This window comes from Sciurus carolinensis, chromosome 1 (genome assembly GCF_902686445.1).
Source record: "Sciurus carolinensis chromosome 1, mSciCar1.2, whole genome shotgun sequence".
In the NCBI taxonomy this organism is placed as follows: domain Eukaryota; kingdom Metazoa; phylum Chordata; class Mammalia; order Rodentia; family Sciuridae; genus Sciurus; species Sciurus carolinensis.
In genome coordinates this window covers 180283240-180302213 of record NC_062213.1, presented here as the reverse complement: position 1 = coordinate 180302213, position 18974 = coordinate 180283240, and the positions used below count along the sequence as shown (strand labels likewise).

Genomic DNA, 18974 nt, shown 5'->3' with positions numbered 1-18974 from the left:
ACTTCATTGAGGTTTTTTCCTTGCATTTAGTAGGTTTTGTGTTGCTGCTGGAGGTTTTGTGTTAGATTGATTTAATGAAGGCTGTGCTTTAGGAGGATCAGTTTGGCAGCATGCAGAGCATAGATTGGATGAGAAGGAGAGAAAACAGTTTTTTTCGAGGCTCTTTTTGTAATCAAAATTAGAGGTAGTGAGGACTAGAGAGTGTGATGATGAGAGGCATTTGGAACAGCCAGTAATCCTTGCTAGTGGGTTGGGAAAAGAATGGTATCATTCTGTAGGTGGGAAAGTTAAAGGAGGATTGGTTTCTAGAAGAGAGATATGAATTCACTTTCAGTAACTTGAGTTCTGGCTGCCATGGAATTACCAGGTGGAATGTCCAGTAGGCAGTTAGCACTGCAGAGAAGCACTTAGAAGAGTCCAGTTTAGGTCATCTCAGCTTGATATTGAAAACCTACCTTACTGCTTTCCAGCCCCCTCTCCAATTCCTTCCTCACATTTACAAGACTGCCTTTCTATAGGGTTCTTCACTCACTCCATCTACCATACAGAATCCTATTTTTTAGAATATTTTTCTTAGTTGTTTATGGACATAATACCTTTATTTATTTTTATGTGTTCCTAAGGATCAAACCCAGTGCCTCACACATGCTAGGCAAGAGTTCTACCACAGCCACAACTCCAGCCCTACCATATAGAATCTTACCCATTGTTAATAGCCTGCCCCAAAGTACTCTAGGAAACCCTTTCTGATCACTCCACTGAGGGTTAGTTTCTAGTTTCCTAAATGCTAATAGTCATTTTTTTCTGTATCTTCTTATTGTACTTTAACATTCTTTTTATTTGTGTGCATTCTTTTCTTTTACAAGATTGGAAGCTCCCAGAATTCTCAGGGTGTTGTAACAAACTCTTTTATCTCCCACATTGCCAGCTCTGTATTTTGCACGTAAGTATCCAAAAATATTTGGTGATTTAGGGAATAAATGGAACCTGCTTTAAAGCTGAATGATCATCATGCTGTACCTAATACCTAGTAAAGTGTAAATATTATTTTATGTGCTTTCTTCCTATTTTCTCAAATAATCAGATTATAATGGGAGGGGAAGTGGAAGATGAGAGATGTTCATAGAGATGTTAAATGAGAATCACTTTTTACCGACAGGTTCTTTGTTACTCTCAGAGGTTTTTTTTTTTTTTTTTTTTTTGAAAACAGGGTCTCTCTAAGTTGCTAAGGGTCTTGCTAGATTGCTGAGGCTGGACTGTATCTTTCAATCCTCTTGCCTCAGCCTCCCAAGTCACTGGGATTACAGGTATGTGCCACCATGCCTAGTTTACCCTCAAGATTTTATATATATATATATATATATATATATATATATGTATATATACACACACACACACACACACACACACACACACATACATATTGGTGGTTGAACCCAGGGGTGCTTCACCACTGAGTTACATCCCCAGCCCTTTTTCTTTTTTTTTCTTTTTTTTAATTTGACACAGGGTCTTGCTAAATTACCTAGGGCCTGGTTAAATTGCTAAACCTGGCCTTGAACTTGTGATCCTTCTGCCTCAGCCTCCTTACTTGCTGGGATTACAGCCACAGCACCAGCTATCTCAAGAGTTTTTAGAATGGTATATACTTACCCTTTAGTGTCCAACCTCCTCTGCTCTGCTGACATTGCTGTTGTCAAGATCACTAATCACCACCTAATTGCCAAATCCAATGGTAATTTTTCAGCTCTGGTCTTACTTAACCTTTCTGGGTACTTGACACTATGAAATACTCCATCTTCCTTTAGAGTTTCTCCTTCCTTAAGTTTTGTGACTTCATCCTCTCCCTATTTTATTCCTTCCTCATTTACTGGTTTATCTTCCTTTACTGACCTTTATTTAGATAAAGGTGCTTTCTAGAATTTTGTCTTTGGTCATCTACATTGTTGTTGAATGATCTCGTTTATACTCATAACCGCAACTACTGTGGTGACTTGTGGGCCCGGTTTCTTTCCTGAACTCCAGACATTTAACCTGAATACTGGAGGACTTCTTTTGGATCCTATTGGTGTCTTTTACTCAACACGTTGCATACTGAACCTCCCATCTTCATTCTGGCAAATCTACTCTCCTCTTTCCCATTCCTTGCTTTATTTAAAAAACTTGCTGGGGTATAGCTTCATGGTAGAGCACTCGCCCAGCATGCTCAAGGATCTGGGTTTGAGCTCCAGCACTGCAAAAAAAACAAAACAAAACAAAAAACCAAACTTTATTTTATTAAAAAATTTTTTTTAGTTGCAGATGGACACAATACCTTTATTTCATTTATTTATTTTATGTGGTGCTGAGGATTGAACCCGGTACCTCACACATACTAGGCAATTGTTCTACCACTGACCCACAATCCCAGCCCCCTAAACTTAACTTTATTTAATGCACTACCTTCTACCAACCACATAAGTGAGATATTTGGGAATCATTTGAAAATCTCCCTCTCTGTGTCCATTCACTCTGCTTAACTCCTCAACTCAAAACAGTGATCAAATGTATGATTCCTCTTCAATATCAAATCCCTCCCTTTCTTCTGATCTCAGTACTACTCTCTTAGTTCAAATTCTCTTGTTTCTCAGTAGATCACTGCAATATTGTCTTCACCTGGTCCCTCTTTCTCCTTTCTTACTCCTTTTCGCTGGTGCCAGGATGCTTTTTTTAAAAATTAAAATCTGATATTGAAAAATAGTTCCAAGCTTAAACCTTTTCAGTGGTTTTCCATTGTCTTTAGGGTATATTCTGGTTTCTTTAGTGTGGCATGCAAAACTTTTATGTCCTTCCACCATTCTTCCAAGGTGGAGAGTATCCTACACTTCAGTCATATCAAATTATTTTGAGTTTCTTAAATGTATCATGTTCTCTCACATTTCCACTCTTTCCTCTGCCTGAAACACTTCTGTTCCCATCAGTCGAATTTTCTCCAGCCTTGATGTCCCAGTTCAAGCACCATCTCCTTTAGGAAACCCTCCCTGGGCTTCCCAGCTGCCTTTTCATTGTCGCCTTCATAAACCATATGAAAGTATTATATATCATACTATATTTATTATATACATACCCAGCACTATATTATATATTGGATTACTTGTTTTAAGACCTAGATTATATGCTGCTGGGAGAAAAGAGACTATGAACTCATCTCTATCTTCAGTTCTTTACATATTTGGCATAGGATAGATAATTGTTTTTAAAAAAGGCTTGATGAATGTATGAATGATTTCTTGAGAAGGATATAAGGTTAGTGGCAGTGCTGGGATCAGGATTCAGATCCTGGTAGCATTCTTATCTTTTAAACAATTAATTTTTTTTCTTTTTTTTTTGGTGCTAGGGATCAAACCCAGGGCCTTGTGCTTACAAGGCAAGCACTCTACCAACTGAGCTATTTCCCCAGTCATAAATAATTAATTAAAAAAAATGTTTTTAGTTGTAAATGGACACAAAACCTTTATTTTATTTATTTATTTTTAGTGGTGCTGAGGATCAAACCCAGTACCTCACATGTGCTAGGTAAGTGCTCTACCACTGAGCTACAACCTTAGCCCTTAAACATTTAATTTTTGACTAGTTCATATCTTCACATAGTTGGATATTAAAAAGGTACATTAAGATATAGTGAAAAATCTTGTGCCACCCAGCCACATTTTCCCATTCTATGAAGACATTAAGTATAAACATTTTCTTGTGTTTCCTTCCAGAGATATGTTCATTTATTCATTTAAGAAATGAATTCAGCAAATATTTACTGAACATCTACTGTATGCTAGGTTCAGGGGATAAATTGAACAGAACTCACCCAAATCCTTGCCTTTATGGATGGATTCTTCCCTCCTTAAAAACAAATAAACAAGCAACAACAACAAAAGAATAAATGAGAAGATACAGCATATTCTCTGTTCTGTTCTCATTTTACTTATTACGTCTTAAAGATTAATCCATCAGTGTATAAAGCCTTCTTTTCTCTCCTGCTTATCATTCTGTTTTATGCCTGTCCTGTATTCAGCCATTTCCTTGTTGGTGGGCAGTTAAGGTGTTACCATTGTTTTGCTGTTATAAAATGCTATAGTGGAAAGCCTTGTTGTACACTTGTCATTTTCAATGTGCATATCTTCAGGAAAAATTTTTAAATATAAAATTATTGGGTCAAAGTGTGTGCACATTTATAAATTTGATAGTTTGATCCATTGCTTTAATTTAAAAATTTTTTATTATGAATATTTCAAGTATACAGACAAGTATAGATAATATACCATTGCAAATACAGTTGTACTTCCTGCTTACTATACAGATGTTGACACCCTCACTGAGATTCTGTCAGGTACTTTTAGCGTTGTAATATTCTCCCACAAATTTCTCAGAACTCATACTTTGCCATTCTATAGTCACCACCATGTCTCCTGTCCAGGACTTTGTTTTTAAATATAACTTCATTGTTAGCAAAGATCAGCTTCAAAGGAAAATTCCATTGTATTATTTTTAGTGTCTGGAATCTGACTTCTCAAAAATGTTTATTTTGCCTCTTTCCTCTACTCAAAAGCAACAAAAGAATGCTACTGGACGTTGGTGGCCTGTGTTTTTAGAGATTTGTTTGATTTTTCTGGCAGAGGAGCCAGGTGAATTGAACCAGTAAGCACTTTTCTTCTCCTTGGTTTGTGAGAATAACCGAATGTGTTCACCTAAGCAGATGCCTGTATTTAGCTGATTTGGAGGTATATCTGTGTCTGCTAGAGTTGATGACAGAAACTGTTCTTGGAGGCGCTGAGAAGCTGTTGACCTGTGTTACACCTGGATAGTTGGGACTGCTCAGTATGCTTTTGCTGAAATAAATTTCCTTTCCTCTCATCTCTGTACTGGAGGTCTATAACCGTGTTCCAGTGGTATGGTGACTCTTACCTCTGATCTTTTCCTTGGGTCTTCAGAATGCCTGGCAGTAAGACTTTTAGGTTATTTTGTGATTTCTTTTTTTAAACTGGGAGGGAAAGCTTAATCGTTTGCAGGGTGCACTGGAATCTGAGGTAATTAATGTAGGTGCAGGCTCACACCAGAGTAGGTATTTTTGCCTTCATTCTCAATTGCTGTGTTTCTTATCTCACTTGGTCTTGTAGTTTTATATAGCCAGTATAGAGAGGAAAGAACTCAGGATGCATCCATTTCTTCATGGACCACATGGCCAAAAAGAAAAAGACCAAGAAAAAATGAGCTGATTTGAGGGTCTGTAGCGTAAGACACAGGTTCTGTTTAAACTCATTTTCAGGCCCTGCAGTGTGGGTCTAATCCACACCAGGCCTGGGGTAGGCACAGAATGGGTGGAGTTCCTTGGACCCTTTTGGTCGGATCTGTATTTAGTTCTCTTTAAAGCCTCCTTTGATCTTGCCATTTCAGTCCTTTGTTTAAGCATGAGACCCAACTTCTTTCGTCTTCTGTTCCTCAGCCCTACAGAAGCAGCTTTGGCTCTGGGACAGCTGTTTCTTCAGATGGTAAACTCATTTTCTCTCCAGCTAACCAGAGGGACAAGGTGTAATTCAACCCCTTTCTCCCTTGACACTGCTACCAGGGGGAGACAATGAAGAAAGTGATCTTCGTTGCTCCCTGAATAGGACCCTAAACCTGGCAGTCATTTTGTTACTGGCTTCTTAAGTCACTAGAGACCAATCACTGCTTTGGGGGATATAGTGACAAGTGGCTATCAGGGTGTCAATTCTTCCTGAAAGAAAATTGATGTAATTTTGTGAGGGGAATTGCTTTTTGTGTCCCTGAACCTTATGTCTTCAGGGTTGCCCTGAAGAGGAACAGTTAGAAGTCATCTGTGCCCTTAGGTTGATGACACCATGATCCTCATCTCCTCTGAGTCTGAGGACCCTGGCATTTCTTTTTCCTCCTGGTGTTTCTCAGGAGACTCCTGAGATCTGTGTCTCCAGCACCTGGGTTAGTGCTTGGTGTCCGGTAAGCATCTAACAAGTATATGTTCAATAAATGATGGAATAAATTCCTTAATTTGGTTGTCCAGACTAGTTTCACTTACATGATAAGTGAGTGCTCTTTGCGAAGTGGACTTTTGTTTTTAGGAGGATTGCTTCAAAGGAATTATGGAGGGTACTTATTTCTAGAGAGGTTTTGGGGAACTGGGAGAGCTCCAAGGGTCTCTCTTCATCAGCCTAGATCTTTCTTCTCCGTTGAAAGTCTACTAGCAAACTTGCTCTCTTGTTTCAGGGGCAGTATCCTAAATCTGACTCAGGTCTCTGTCCCTTAGGCCACTTGTTAACAGTCATTCTGTCCTTGCAGAGTCAGAAGCCCTCAGAGCTGTGCCTCATGCACTGTAGTCTGGACTTGCTGATCTGGCTGCATTCAGTCAAGTCCCACTCAGCTCCTAGGTGTCTATACTCTGTATGGGCTGTTGGAGACAGTGGGCCTTTTTTCCCCTTTGTCAGCAGCTGGCCAGAGAGTGCCTATAGACTGCCAGATCCGAAGCTGTTTACTTTTGTTTTTCTGTGTCTGAAACTTAGTGCAGAATCTCTCTTACCACTCAAGATTACCTCTTGATTCACCTTTGTAAAACTTACTGGGGGATAAAAGATGAAAAACTACAAAGAGTGGATAGAGGGCTAGAGTTATAGCTCAGTGGTAGAGCGCTTGCCTAGCATGTGTGAGGCAGGGTTCAATTCTCAGCACCATAAATAAATAAATAAATAAAATAAAGGTCCATTGACAACTAAAAAAATATTTTTTAAAAAAGAGCATATAGAGGTATTGGACCATGGTGCTTTGAAATGCTGTTTCTAGGGGAAAGTTCCTGTCCCTAAGAAAGCAGCTGGAGTCCAGACTATCGAACTCCACTCTTCAAGAAGCTCAATTTGGGACCGTCACTCATTTCATAATTCCAAACATCCTTGTTTTTTGTTTAATTTTTATCTGATAAATGTTATTAAACAATTTTAATGGTGAAACACACAGGAAATGACAAACTAGCATGTGTTATCTTTTAAATGCACTTAGTTCAAGTGGCTATTTTAAGTCAGTTGTTCCTGCTATTAGATTGCTGTTAGTCTGCCTTCTTCCTTGAGGTGGGAGGAGTCTCTGAATAGACCTCACAGCAAAAGGAACCAGCTCTTCTCTGGCTGATCGATCATTCCTTTTACCTTATTCTTTTCTACATTTATATTCAGATTGCACTTGTTAATTGATAACCAGTTCATGACACAGAAGAGGTCTTAGGAGCTGGGCATGGTGGCTGATACCTATAATCCAGAGACTCAGGAAGCTGAGGCAGGAGGATCTCAAGTTCAAGGCTAGCCTCAGCAATTTAGTGAGACCCTAAGCAACTTAGTGAGACACTGTCACAAAATAAAAAATAAAAAGGGTTGGGAATGTCGGTAGTAAAATGCTTCTGGGTTCAATCGTGAGTACCAAAAAAAGAGAAAAACAGAAAAGAAGGGGTGTTAGGAAACAGCTCAAGGGTTCTTTACCTGATTTCATTGACTCCTTTCCGTTAATAAACAGAAGTTTATATGTAGGTGAATGTATGCCTTTTTCTAGGGAAGAGTTTCCTTGGTTTTCATTAGATTCTCAATGGGGTTTGTGACCTAAAAAATGTCAAGAACTAGAATTTTATAAGAATTTGAGGCTCTTGCTCATATAGCATTAGTAGTAAAGTCAAATCGTGAGCTATCTAGGTATTGACTCTACAACCGTAGTTCTTTCCACTGTACTCTATTATCTCTACTCTTCCTAGAGAAGTAAGTAGAATAACTCCAAGAAAACAGACACATGATCTGAACTGTTGTTTAATGTTTGCCTTTCTGAGTTCATAGCCTTCTTTCATAGAGGAGGAATTCAGGTTCCATGAGGATCATGTAACTTGTCTGCTGGACTAGGTGATTTTAAAGATACTGTTATTCTAACAATAGTACATTATAGAATCTATATTTGTTGTTTATGGTATTCTATTGTCTAACTTAGGCTCTTGAAGCATTAAGATGATTTTTAGCTTGTTAATCTTGCCCATTAAAGTGTTCTTTGAGAAAAGGAGTCATGTATTTATGTCTCCCCATAACTCCTAATACTTAGATCTGTGCAAAGTGGCTGACTTCCTTGTTGGTACTGTTGGTTAACTTATAGCATTGTATGGTGCAAAATTTGGGTTTATTATTTTTTTTCCAGATGAACTATCATTCAAATTCTTTTTTTCCATTTTTTTATTGGTCCATTATAGTTGTACATAAGGGCTGGTTATTTTTTATTATTTAGCAGAAGTTAAAATTACTTAGCCTGACTCTTCCCAGTGGGCATATTCTCTTTTCTTTGTTTTCACAATGCTAGTTTCTCCACCTGCATCTAACCTGTATAATTGGAAGTTTTGCAGAATTTTTTATTTGGCACATTGCAAATTCTATCATAGATCACGAACTGGCAGCTTGTGAGTCAGGTGATCTAAAAAAGCTTTAGATCTTAGTGGGTAGGGGTTTGGGATGGGTGTGTCTGTTTTATGAATAGTTGTTCTAGCGGGATCTGACTCCACTAGTTGCTCCTTGGTTTCTAAGATGTCAAGTCTTTCATGGTACAGTAAGCAGGAATACTAAGTTCAGATGTGGGAAACAGGTTATTTCCATCCTGTCTCATTGGCCTCATGTGTGACTTTTGGACAGACTAGTTAGCCTCCATCTGTCATATTATGTGTAAATAAAAAGATGCAATTATTTTTGTAAAAACATTTTCAAAGATGAGTATAATCATGCAAATAAGCTGCCTTGAGTTCCTTTTAACAAAAATGCTATAGAAACTTGAGAATTTCCCGCTTTTAATAAAATATGTGTAGCTTATCCTAAGAACCTGTGACTATTGGGTTGGTCATCTTTTTGAGAGTAATGCAGTAGAAGGAAATTTGCAGCAGCTACTGATACATTAAGGAACTCAAAAACGTATTGATTGAATGCAGTAGTGCCCTGAGCTGGGGGATGTGTGGTGACATCTGGGCTGTATTTTCACCCTGATTATCTCTGGAGATGGTCCTGCCTCCCGGATTATTATGCTTTTAGCATTTAGGGAGTGGGCAGTTTTTGCTGCTTTCCTCTCCCTGTGTTGAATGGTGTTGATATGTAGTCTCCTGTGTCGTGTGGCTGTATTCCAGTCTGTAAACATGACTGCTGTAAGGAGAGTGCAGAGTTGGTTGTTTGTTTTGTGAAACTTGCCCCTTTGCCTTGTGATATTTGCCCAAGAGCTCCTGTTGGTGGTGACATTTTTGTGGTGAGTGTGGTCCTTTAAGAACTTTGTTCTCAAATATTAAACAAACCCCTAACTAGTGCCCTGAAAAGCACTGAAGCATCTCTCCCTAGAATTTAAGCAAGAGGAGCAGTAATCCTGGAGGAGCCTGGACTAGGATCTAGAGAGAAGGTGGCAGATGAAGTGGCAGATGATAGGCAGGGACTGTTGTGGTCTCCTGGCTCATTTACACAAAGGAGGGGCTGGCGCCTCCTGGGGAGGTATTTCCGCTCTCTGCAACAAATGAGGGCGCACAAAAGGGCTGTAATGTAAAGAGGCTTCTCTGGTGACATCATGTGTACGCATGGTCAAAGTCCAGTTCTCTGGGGCTAGTAGAAGAGGGAGTAGAGATCGCTTGGATTGCACACTTCCACTTCTCAGCTGTCACTGCACCATGGTTCCTACATCCAGCCACTGAACCAACACATCTGGCCCGGGGCATGAATGCTTACAAGTACCAGAAGTTCCTGGAGGGACTCAACAACCTTAGAGGTACTACAAGGCTTCAGGCTGTCCGTAATTCTTGCTAATCATATGGGTCTTTACTTTCCATTAACAACTTATGAACTTACAAAGTCCTACTACTCTGAGCTACCATATTCTTTATGTGTTAAGGCTATTATGCAGAAGGAACAGAATTTATCAATGTAATCCTGGGTGAGTAGGAGAGAATCCCCTCAGGTGTTTCAGCAGCAGCTTGTTCTCTTGCTTGAATGGGCATATGAGAAACATCCCTGTTCTCTTGAGCTTAGCAGGGATCAGGGCACTCCCTGTTTTCTTTGAGGCAGTCCAGCAGTGTGGGTGGAGGGCTCTTGCCATGGGCGCTGAAGCCTCACCAAGGTGTAGCTAGTTTTCTTGGGCCAGGTTTTCTAGTTGCCTGTGTCTACAGTGAGTCAGAGTCCCATCTGAAGAAAACAGGGAGCAGGAAGGAAGCGGAGGAAGGAATGCAGGTTGATGGGCTATAGATGCCTGTGTAAAGTATAAATTAATGACTGAAGCTTTTTGTTAAAATAATATCAAAAAGCTCTGAAATCTGAATAGTGTTTTCTTTGCATCATTGACAAACTCCTTACCATAAATGAGAAGAATACACTTAGATGTGAGGATATTGGATTCTTTTGGCTGTTAAGGAGGAAAATGAATAAAATATTTTACTTCCCCTTCTCTAATTAATAGGTGGATTATTTCCCTGTGCAAAGGAGGATGCTCAAACATCTCTCTTTCAATCAGCAGGATTCTGGACCCAGAGCAACCATGGCCTGTGGAGAGGGTGGGAGAAGGTCATGAAAGGAAAAGGGTAAAAGGGGCTTTTTTGGGGATGAGGAGTGGCAGACATGGTGTGGGCAGATAGCTGGCCTTTCTTCCTGCCAGGATATGTAGATATTTTACCGTTTTTTTTTTTACTAGCTATTGAAGAACTCTTATTTCTAGGGAACACGTATGTGAAAATCTTTATAGGCTCTAAAGGGATAGTCCCTAATCTTTAAATCTAGAAGCTGAAATGCTCTGAAATCAAACTGTGTAAGTATCATGTTAACACTCAAGTTTTAAGATTTCAGAGCATTTTATTTTGAATCTTTGGATTAGGGATCCAGTGTTCAACCCATAAAATCTATGCAAATATTCCAAAATTTAAAAAAAAATTCCAAAATCTGAAATACTTCTGCTCCCAAGCATTTCAGATAAGGCATATTAAGCCTGTACAACTACAAAGTATTGTTATATGATCTCTATCTTCACTTCCCATTTCTCTCCCCAGCCCCCATGCAACCTCCTCCCACCTCCTTAAAACTTCTGACAGCTGGAGTCAATCCCTTTTAAGTTCTGGGTTCTGTAAGCTCATCATGTATCAGACAGGTCTTTGCAAGAATGAGCCACATTAACTATTACTCTCACTTCCCTGTCAAAGGAAGTTTGAAGAGGGCAGAAAGAATCTAGATTCTTCATCTAGTCTCATGGGGAAGAGATGGGAAGAAGGAGGCATAGATATCAGTGTTGCTTCTTAGCTGCTGTTCCAGTTTTTGGATCTTGTTAGGGACTAGCTGAAGAAAGGTGTTAGAATGTCCTACACAAAAACCCCTTTTTCTTGTCCTATTTTTGGTGTTGGAGGGATACTTCTACTTCCTGGGGCACAATTCCTGCCAACAGCAGAACCCTTTTCCCTCCTTTGTTTACAATATTTGTATCAAACTTAACCTGCATATTTCTTCAGTAGAAGAGGCTCCAAGTAGGAATCCCGGGCCTCTCCTGGAATACTGAAACTCCTTGCTATGACTTTACAGCTTCTTATCCTTAGTGTCATTCTTCTGATAGAAAACTAAGATTTTCTGAAGAAGGGCAGGTGTGGAGTGGATGGAAACTATGTGAGATTTACTTGTCCAAAGAATTGGAGAATATAGTTTTTGTTTGTTGGTTGGTTTGTTTCAATTTACTTTTTCCTTAAGGGTTTACTTGACAGGTAACTTCACTAGGAATGGCCATAGCCTGTTCTAATCAAATATAGCAGGGATCCTGGTACATTGGCTGTTAGGAGATTACACCACTCATAACTCACTCTCTCTTGTGAGTTCTTTAGGAACAAAGTGCAGGTTTGACTACACAGAAGGAGGAATCCTTTTTTTATTTCCTAAATGAGAGTTGTTTTGGTCTCCTATTTCCTCTAACCCTCTTGACTTTTTCAGTGGTGTTAATGGAACAGGCGATTCTTGGCTGATTCTTTTGGGGTATAAAGGTTTGAAATCGCACCTAGGAAAGATTATTTCATCTTTTGGAAGTGGTCATGCTGAAACCAGCTTGGCAATCATGTGTTTTCTAGTCTACCTATCAGATGATTTTTTTTTCTCCTTCCCTCTTTTGCCCTGTTCAGCCTAGGAATGAATAACATTGCTAGGAATGAATGAATAGTGAAAAAGAAATACCTATCATGGGGAGTGTTCATGGGGCTGAAATCAGAGGAGTAAAGACCACAGCAGCAACAACTCACTCTAGATCCTAGGGCTGCCCATCATGTCCTTCTAGTTCTATACCTCTAAGATGACACACAGATACACATACACGCTTAATTCAGTGTCAGAAATGAAGTCAAGATTCACCAAGTGTTAGTTCCACCTCTTCTTGCTCCTTCCTCTTTCAGAGATTTCTTTGAATCTCAGTGAGTCTTTGCATCTGTCTTGGCCCAGGATGAGCCAGGTTGTGGGTTATAGTCCCAGTCACCCATCTACATATTTGGTTCTATGTCTTCATCTCACTGTAGGAGTTAGTATTGTTAAGACTGGACTAGAGCATTAGCTATACTAGAAATAATGGTAAGCATTCAGTGAATGTTAGTTATGGACCAGGCACTATCAGTGCTTTGTGTGTATTAACTCATGACGTGACTGGCCTAAGAACAGGGTTTGTCTGTCCTGCTAAGGAAACGACAGAGCCTGGGAGTATGTGAACAAAGATTGCTAATGTTATTGTGCTGCTGACCATGTGAAGTAGGGAAGAATGTCCACATTTGACCAAGTGTGTATATAAAACATACTTAGGTACCTTTCTCTCTCTCTCTCCCTCTCTCCCTCTCCCTGTCCCTCTCCCTCTCTCCCTCTCTCCCTCTCTCCCTCTCTTCCTCTCTTCCTCTCTTCCTCTCTCCTTCTCTCCCTCTCTTCCTCTCTCCCTCTCTCCCTCTCTCTCCTAGCAATATGGTGCTTTGGAATAAATCTTTTCTCTCTACATTACCACCCTTGAATTGTGTTTGTTTTCTTATCTTTCATTCAGTGGTATTTGCTTCATTCACATAATATGCTGTATAATAGTCTTTATAGCATAAAAAATGTTTAACACAGAGAGTTTAAGATACAAACCATTGTCTTTGTCAAACCCTCCTGTGGGTTGAGTTTCACCCACTGTCTCCTGATTATGGTGAATAACTGCTTCCCTTCTTCATTTCACCTGTAAATTTGTGTGTTCCAGAAGGACTGACTGGAGGAGGTAATTGGCACCCCTCTTCATTTAGCTACTGACTTTTGCTTTTCTTGACATGGTTCAGCTTGAAACCATTCTACCATCTAGTGTGTAACCATTAAAGGGAGCCCCTGGGGGAATACAATATTCACATGCATTTTTTTAAAGCTCTGGTCCCTATTTCCTGTGAATCTTTGCTGTCTGATGCCAGAATTGGAATGTATTATATTCTTCTGCTGCTTCTTGTGGAGGGCTTCAACTTGTATTTCTGAAGCCTACATAAAATTTAGCCATTGGGTGATTTCTGCCCCAACAGACTTTTGTCATAGTTATGACACGTTGAACTGTTGACTCAAGTTCTTTTCTTTGGCAGGGCCCAGATCTGTGATGTGATTGATAATTGGGGATTAACTAGGGAGGCAGAGAGGTAGGTGAGGTGGAGAGAAAGTGGTTCTCTAGCCTTTGCTAAGTGGAATTTTTGGTTGGACTGTGAGATAAAGACCTTTTTTTTTTTTTTTTTTTTTTTTTTAAGAGCAGTCCACCCTAGTATACCCATGTATTTTCAAACCCCCCCTTTTTTGCATATACTTTTTTGTCCTATTCCCTTTTGCCTAGAATCCTGCTAGACTCCTAGAATCCTTTCTCTTTGTATCAAACTTCTGTTTATCCTTCAGTGCTTACTTTCTTTCATAGTTTTTGTTTGCCCTCCCAGGTAAAATTATTCTTTTTCATGCATGTTGTCAAGGCACTTTAAACATACTTTTTAGCGCATATCACATTTTGTTACTTTATTAAACAGTTGATTTTTTTCTGCTAGTCCTCACTTTTCTGGCAAGTTTTCTGTAACTTGCAATCAATCTTCAGTTTCCTCATTTATAAGAATGGGGATTGTAATAGAATCTACTCCACAAGATGTCGTAAGGATTCAGTGAGATTGGGAAGGTAACATCTGATATAGAATAGGAGCCCAGTAGATACCGTACTTCGTTGTTATGCACGTTTATCCTTGCATTTTCTTCAGCAGCACAGTGCCTCTGGCACATTGAACTAGACTTATATAGCCAATGCCCTTCAATAGTCCATCATAGGAAGTTAAAACAAATAGTCTGACAATGGTGCCTCTGCTGTATACATTTACATAACTATACTGTGTGTTTTTCTCTTTAGTGCCAGATTATGAATGACCCTTATAAGAAACTCCTTAATCATTTTGTAATAATACCTATTTTTTGGTCAAAAATGGTATCATTCAAGACAAAATTAAATCCAATCTCAAAGAATAAAAATGTATTGTAATTGGTCACTTTGGAAAGGTGATTCTGTTCATTTGTAGTCAGTTCTCCATGAGGGGTCGCCAGTGTAGTTTGGATGGTGGTGATATCGTTGGCTAAGTGAAAAAAGTGACCACTGAGAAGGAACACAGACCTTCTTGATTCTTTTAGTTTGGGCGTGTTTGTCAAATTATCTTTCTCATTATTTTATAGCTTTACTTTGGATATTCATTTAGTCTGCCAGCTGAGAATCCTGTCCCTGTTGCCACATCTGGGCAAGCAGGACACACCCTCTCACCCCGACATGTACCCTCAGAGAGTGTACTGGGGTGAGGCTTTTCCCTCTCTTCAACATGGCTAATAAAGAACCTCAGAAAAAAACTTACATTTCATTTTTCCTCCAGTGATATATGTTACTGTGTTGTCTTTATGGTAAACATGGGGGAAATTTTGAAAATCATCAAAACGTACAACCTTCAGGTTACTAGGCTCATAGATTATTGTATTTCTACTTAAACTTTTTTCTATTTATTTTAAAATGTGTGTTTTTATATATGTATTATTATTGTAATGTAGTTCTTTACCTTACTCTTTATTATTTTGTGAGCATACTTTATACTTTTAGCTATTTTTCCTACAGAGTGGTTTTTTAATAACTATATGGATTTCTGTAGGATGACAGGATTATTTATTTAACATTCCCCAGTTGTGGGGTTATACCTTTGTAACTTTTCATTGCTATAATAAGATAATGAAAATCATTATAAAATAAATTTTTCTGATGGGCATGGTGGTGCACGTCTGTGATCCCAGTGACTTGGGAGGCTGAAGCAGGAAGATTGGGAGTTCAAAGCCAGCCTTAGCAACTTATTGAGGCCCTAAGCAACTCAGTGAAGATCCTGTCTCTAAATAAAATATAAAACTAACTAGCGATGTGACTCAGTGGTTGAACGCCCCTGGGTTCAATCACTGGACCAAAAAATTAAAATAAAATAAAATAAAATAAATAAAATAAAATACAAATAAAAACCTAAAATTTGTGTATCTCTGATTTTTTCTTATTATTTTGTATAGAGTTCAAGCAGTGGAATTATTGGATCTTAATACATGTATTCGAAGCTCTGGATGTTGGTTTTTAATTTTATTTTACTCTCTAAAGCTACTGAGGGTAAGAAGAGGATACCTGTAAGACTGAATACCCCTTGATAGCTCTCATCTGCTTGCCTGCTAGGGACAGCCATGTCTTCAGGATTAGTGGCTATCTGGCTCAGATGTTTTATTATCCAGTTTATTTTATGGTGGGACAGGTGCCAAGTGTCTCACTTAGTCAGCAACTCCCACATGTCATCATCATATCTCTGCACTCTGAAGATTTTCTCCTAGCAGCTCCAGGATTTAGATGGTTTCAGTCATCCTTCCAATGCTAGTACCTCTTCTCTTGTGCAGGGGAGAGATCCATTGATGTTGATTGGGAAACTGCAGTTATCAAGAATGACCTAACTAGTGTTGTTTGGAAATCCCATGTTGGGACCCAGATTGGTACCAAGTTGAAATTCTCTTTGCTTCTTTGCTATTACTGAACTAGCACCTAGCTGGTAATTTAGACCAGCTTGGCCTAATATAATAGATTGAAAAACTACTGTGTCAACACCCTTGCTTATGTTAGCTGTCTGCCTCTGGAAGAAATGGAAAGGGTCCTGTTTTTAAATCAATGTATTGCAGCCAGTTGCAAATCAACTTCTGTTAATTGGGACCAGCAGCCTTAAAGTAGAATTATAGATTTGTTACATTCTTGTTTCTGCCTTGAAGTTGAGATCCTGCAGCAAACAATGTTAGGCTTTCTAGATGATGATTGATTTGCTTTCTAGGTATTTGGAAATTAGCTTGCGTCTGAGAGAAGGCACATGTGTGGGACTTTTTGTGCAAGGGGGTCAATAAGAAAGTCTCCACAATAGTCAGGATAGTGGAAAATGGCTTGAGTCACAGACAGGATTTCATCCTTCACAGTGAGAACTGTCTGCCCCTCCCATTCCCAGAGCCCTTAAGCAAACCTGTCACAATGGGGTAATTCTCTCCACTGTAGAGACTGAGTCTGCATGCTTCTAGGGTGAGGCCTGTCAACACCTTTTAAGGCACCAAGCACCCAGTGGACCCTGTACTTGTTTGAATGGTTGGCAGTTTTGTACTGTTGAAGTTTATTCTCTCTTTACTTACATATTTATAGACTTGCTGCAGGGCACTGGACTAGAGAGGGGTAGCAGCTCAAGTTCACTTGATGTTGGTTTCTCTTGCTGTGGGTTAGCAAAGTATTGGTTAGTTTGTGTCTTTTTTGTTGCAACTGGAGATGGTTGTTACATTATCCTTCTGTCTCAAAGAGTAAGTCTATAATAGCTAACAAAGTATAAATAATCACCTTCTCATCCTTTGCTGTGTGTGTACATGTGTGTGTGTTTTGAAAGTAGGTATTAGTGTTGAAAAGTTAAGACTTTGTCCACACTGTTTTGCTGCACTTGCTATTGACTCTCCTGTAGAATTCCAGCCTAGTACTTCCAATTATGTATCTGCTACTCATCATAGCAAATGTGGAGATGGTCCCACTGTCTAAATGCCAGTTGTTAAATAGCATCTTTTGCTCATTGTGGAATAGCAGGAGCCCTTTAGACTTCCTGGCTTGATGTATCTTAAAATTCTCTGATTTGGAATATCATTTTTTTACAATTTATAGTCAATCAACTGCCTCATTCCCTGACAATGTTTTGTGCTTTGTTTCTTTCACTAGAAATCCCCATCTTCTTCCTTCCTTTCATTGAGAACCTCCTGTATGCCAGACCCTTAACAAGATACCAAGGATACAGAGATTATAAACAGTCCCTGTCCTTGAGGGTTTAATAGTCATTATTAAAGAATATATTAAGTAATATATAAATTATATTATTTATAATATATCATATATTTTTATATATCCCATACCCACAGCAGGTACTATCATAGAAATATGAATAAAATGCAGTGAGAATGGGGTGGAGTGATCACTATCAGCAACATGGTGGTGCTTGGAAAACTACTGTAGTGGTGTTGGTCTTTGAACTGAATCTTTTTTTTTTTAAATATATTTTTAGCTATAAATGGACACAATATCTTTGTTTATTCATTTATTTTCATGTGGTGCTGAGGATTGAACCCAGTACTTCACACATGAGCACACAATTGCTTTACCACTGAGCTACAGCCCCAGCCCTGAACTGAATCTTGAAGTTGAGTAAAAGTTTGCCAGTTAAGACAGGAGAAGAGGTATTCTGAGAAGACAAAAAGGGTGTGCAAAGAAATAGATTTTTCTGTGGTTGGAGATTGAACCTAAAGGCTAATTACCACTGAGCTATATCCCCAGTTCTTTTTATTTTTGTTTTGAGACAGGGTCTCACTAAATTACCCAGGTTGACTTTGAACTTGGGATTCTCCTTCCTCAGCCTCCTGAGCTACTGGGATTACAGGCGTGCACCACTGAGCCTCGTACTAAATATTTTCAAGGCAAAGTGATGATATTATCAACAATTAGGAGAGCTTTTATTTATTTATTTATTTGGTGGGGGCAGGAGTATAACTCTGTAGCAGGGTAAAAGATCATTTATAGGAACATAGAGCCACAGCTAAATCAGTAAGTACCTAATTTCAGTTTGTTTAGGATTCAAAGAGCTGAGGGAAGAAGTGAAGAGCCAGCATATGAAATACTTCTAAAAGAGAGTATAGAAACAAATAGGTTTTATGCTGAACTACATAAACTATATCTGGAGATATAGTCGATATCACTTTATATATAGTGGAGACATAGAAGAGATCCACAACTCAGGTTGAATCTGACCTTTATGTTGTGAAGTGCTTCCCAGGGCTGCTCAAGTGATGTGCTCCAGCCTAGGACCTGTGGAGTAACTGGAGACCAGCAGCCCAAGGTTTAAGAAGGAACCCTTTTACCTTTGGGTAGGTTATCTGTTTTTCAGAAATCTCCTGGTTGCCGTAGACATTCTAGGGCTCCATCTTTATATAAGCCTTTATAGACAGATTTAGCATGTTGATTGCATTCTGTGTTGGAGGTTTGGCATTGGTTACTATTTATTATCTCTTTACCTGTTTAAAACATTCTCTTCCTTTAGCTTCAGCAAGAGCAATTCTTGGTTTTTCTTTACCTATCTGCTTTTGTTTGCTTGGGGTTGCTGGGGATCAAACCCAGGGCCTCATGCTTGCTAAGCACTGATTTACCACTGAGCTATGCCCATAGTCCCTCCTTCTTCTGACTTTTTTAAAAAAATAATTTTTAGTTGTAGATGGACACAATATCTTTATTTTTATGTGGTGCTGAGGGTTGAACACAGTGCCTTGCACGTGTGAGGCAAATGCTCTACCCCTGAGCTATAGTCCCAGCCCTCTTCTGACTCTCAATGTGGCAGTTTCTTAAGGAGTAAG

The 18974-nt window shown here is 39.1% G+C and overlaps 1 protein-coding gene across 12 annotated transcripts in view; it reads left to right on the top strand.

The window, feature by feature from the left end:
* Positions 1 to 18974, top strand: part of Macf1 (microtubule actin crosslinking factor 1) — a 336255-nt gene that overhangs the window by 53814 nt on the left and 263467 nt on the right. The window contains exon 1 of one of the 12 annotated variants that reach the window (XM_047537668.1): positions 9726 to 9792. The exons of the other annotated variants lie outside the window; for them this stretch is intronic. Coding sequence (XP_047393624.1) covers positions 9741 to 9792 — 52 coding nt within the window. The 5' untranslated portion in view covers positions 9726 to 9740. Of the gene's footprint in view, positions 1 to 9725; positions 9793 to 18974 lie in introns of those variants that run through there. 12 annotated transcript variants of the gene reach the window in all.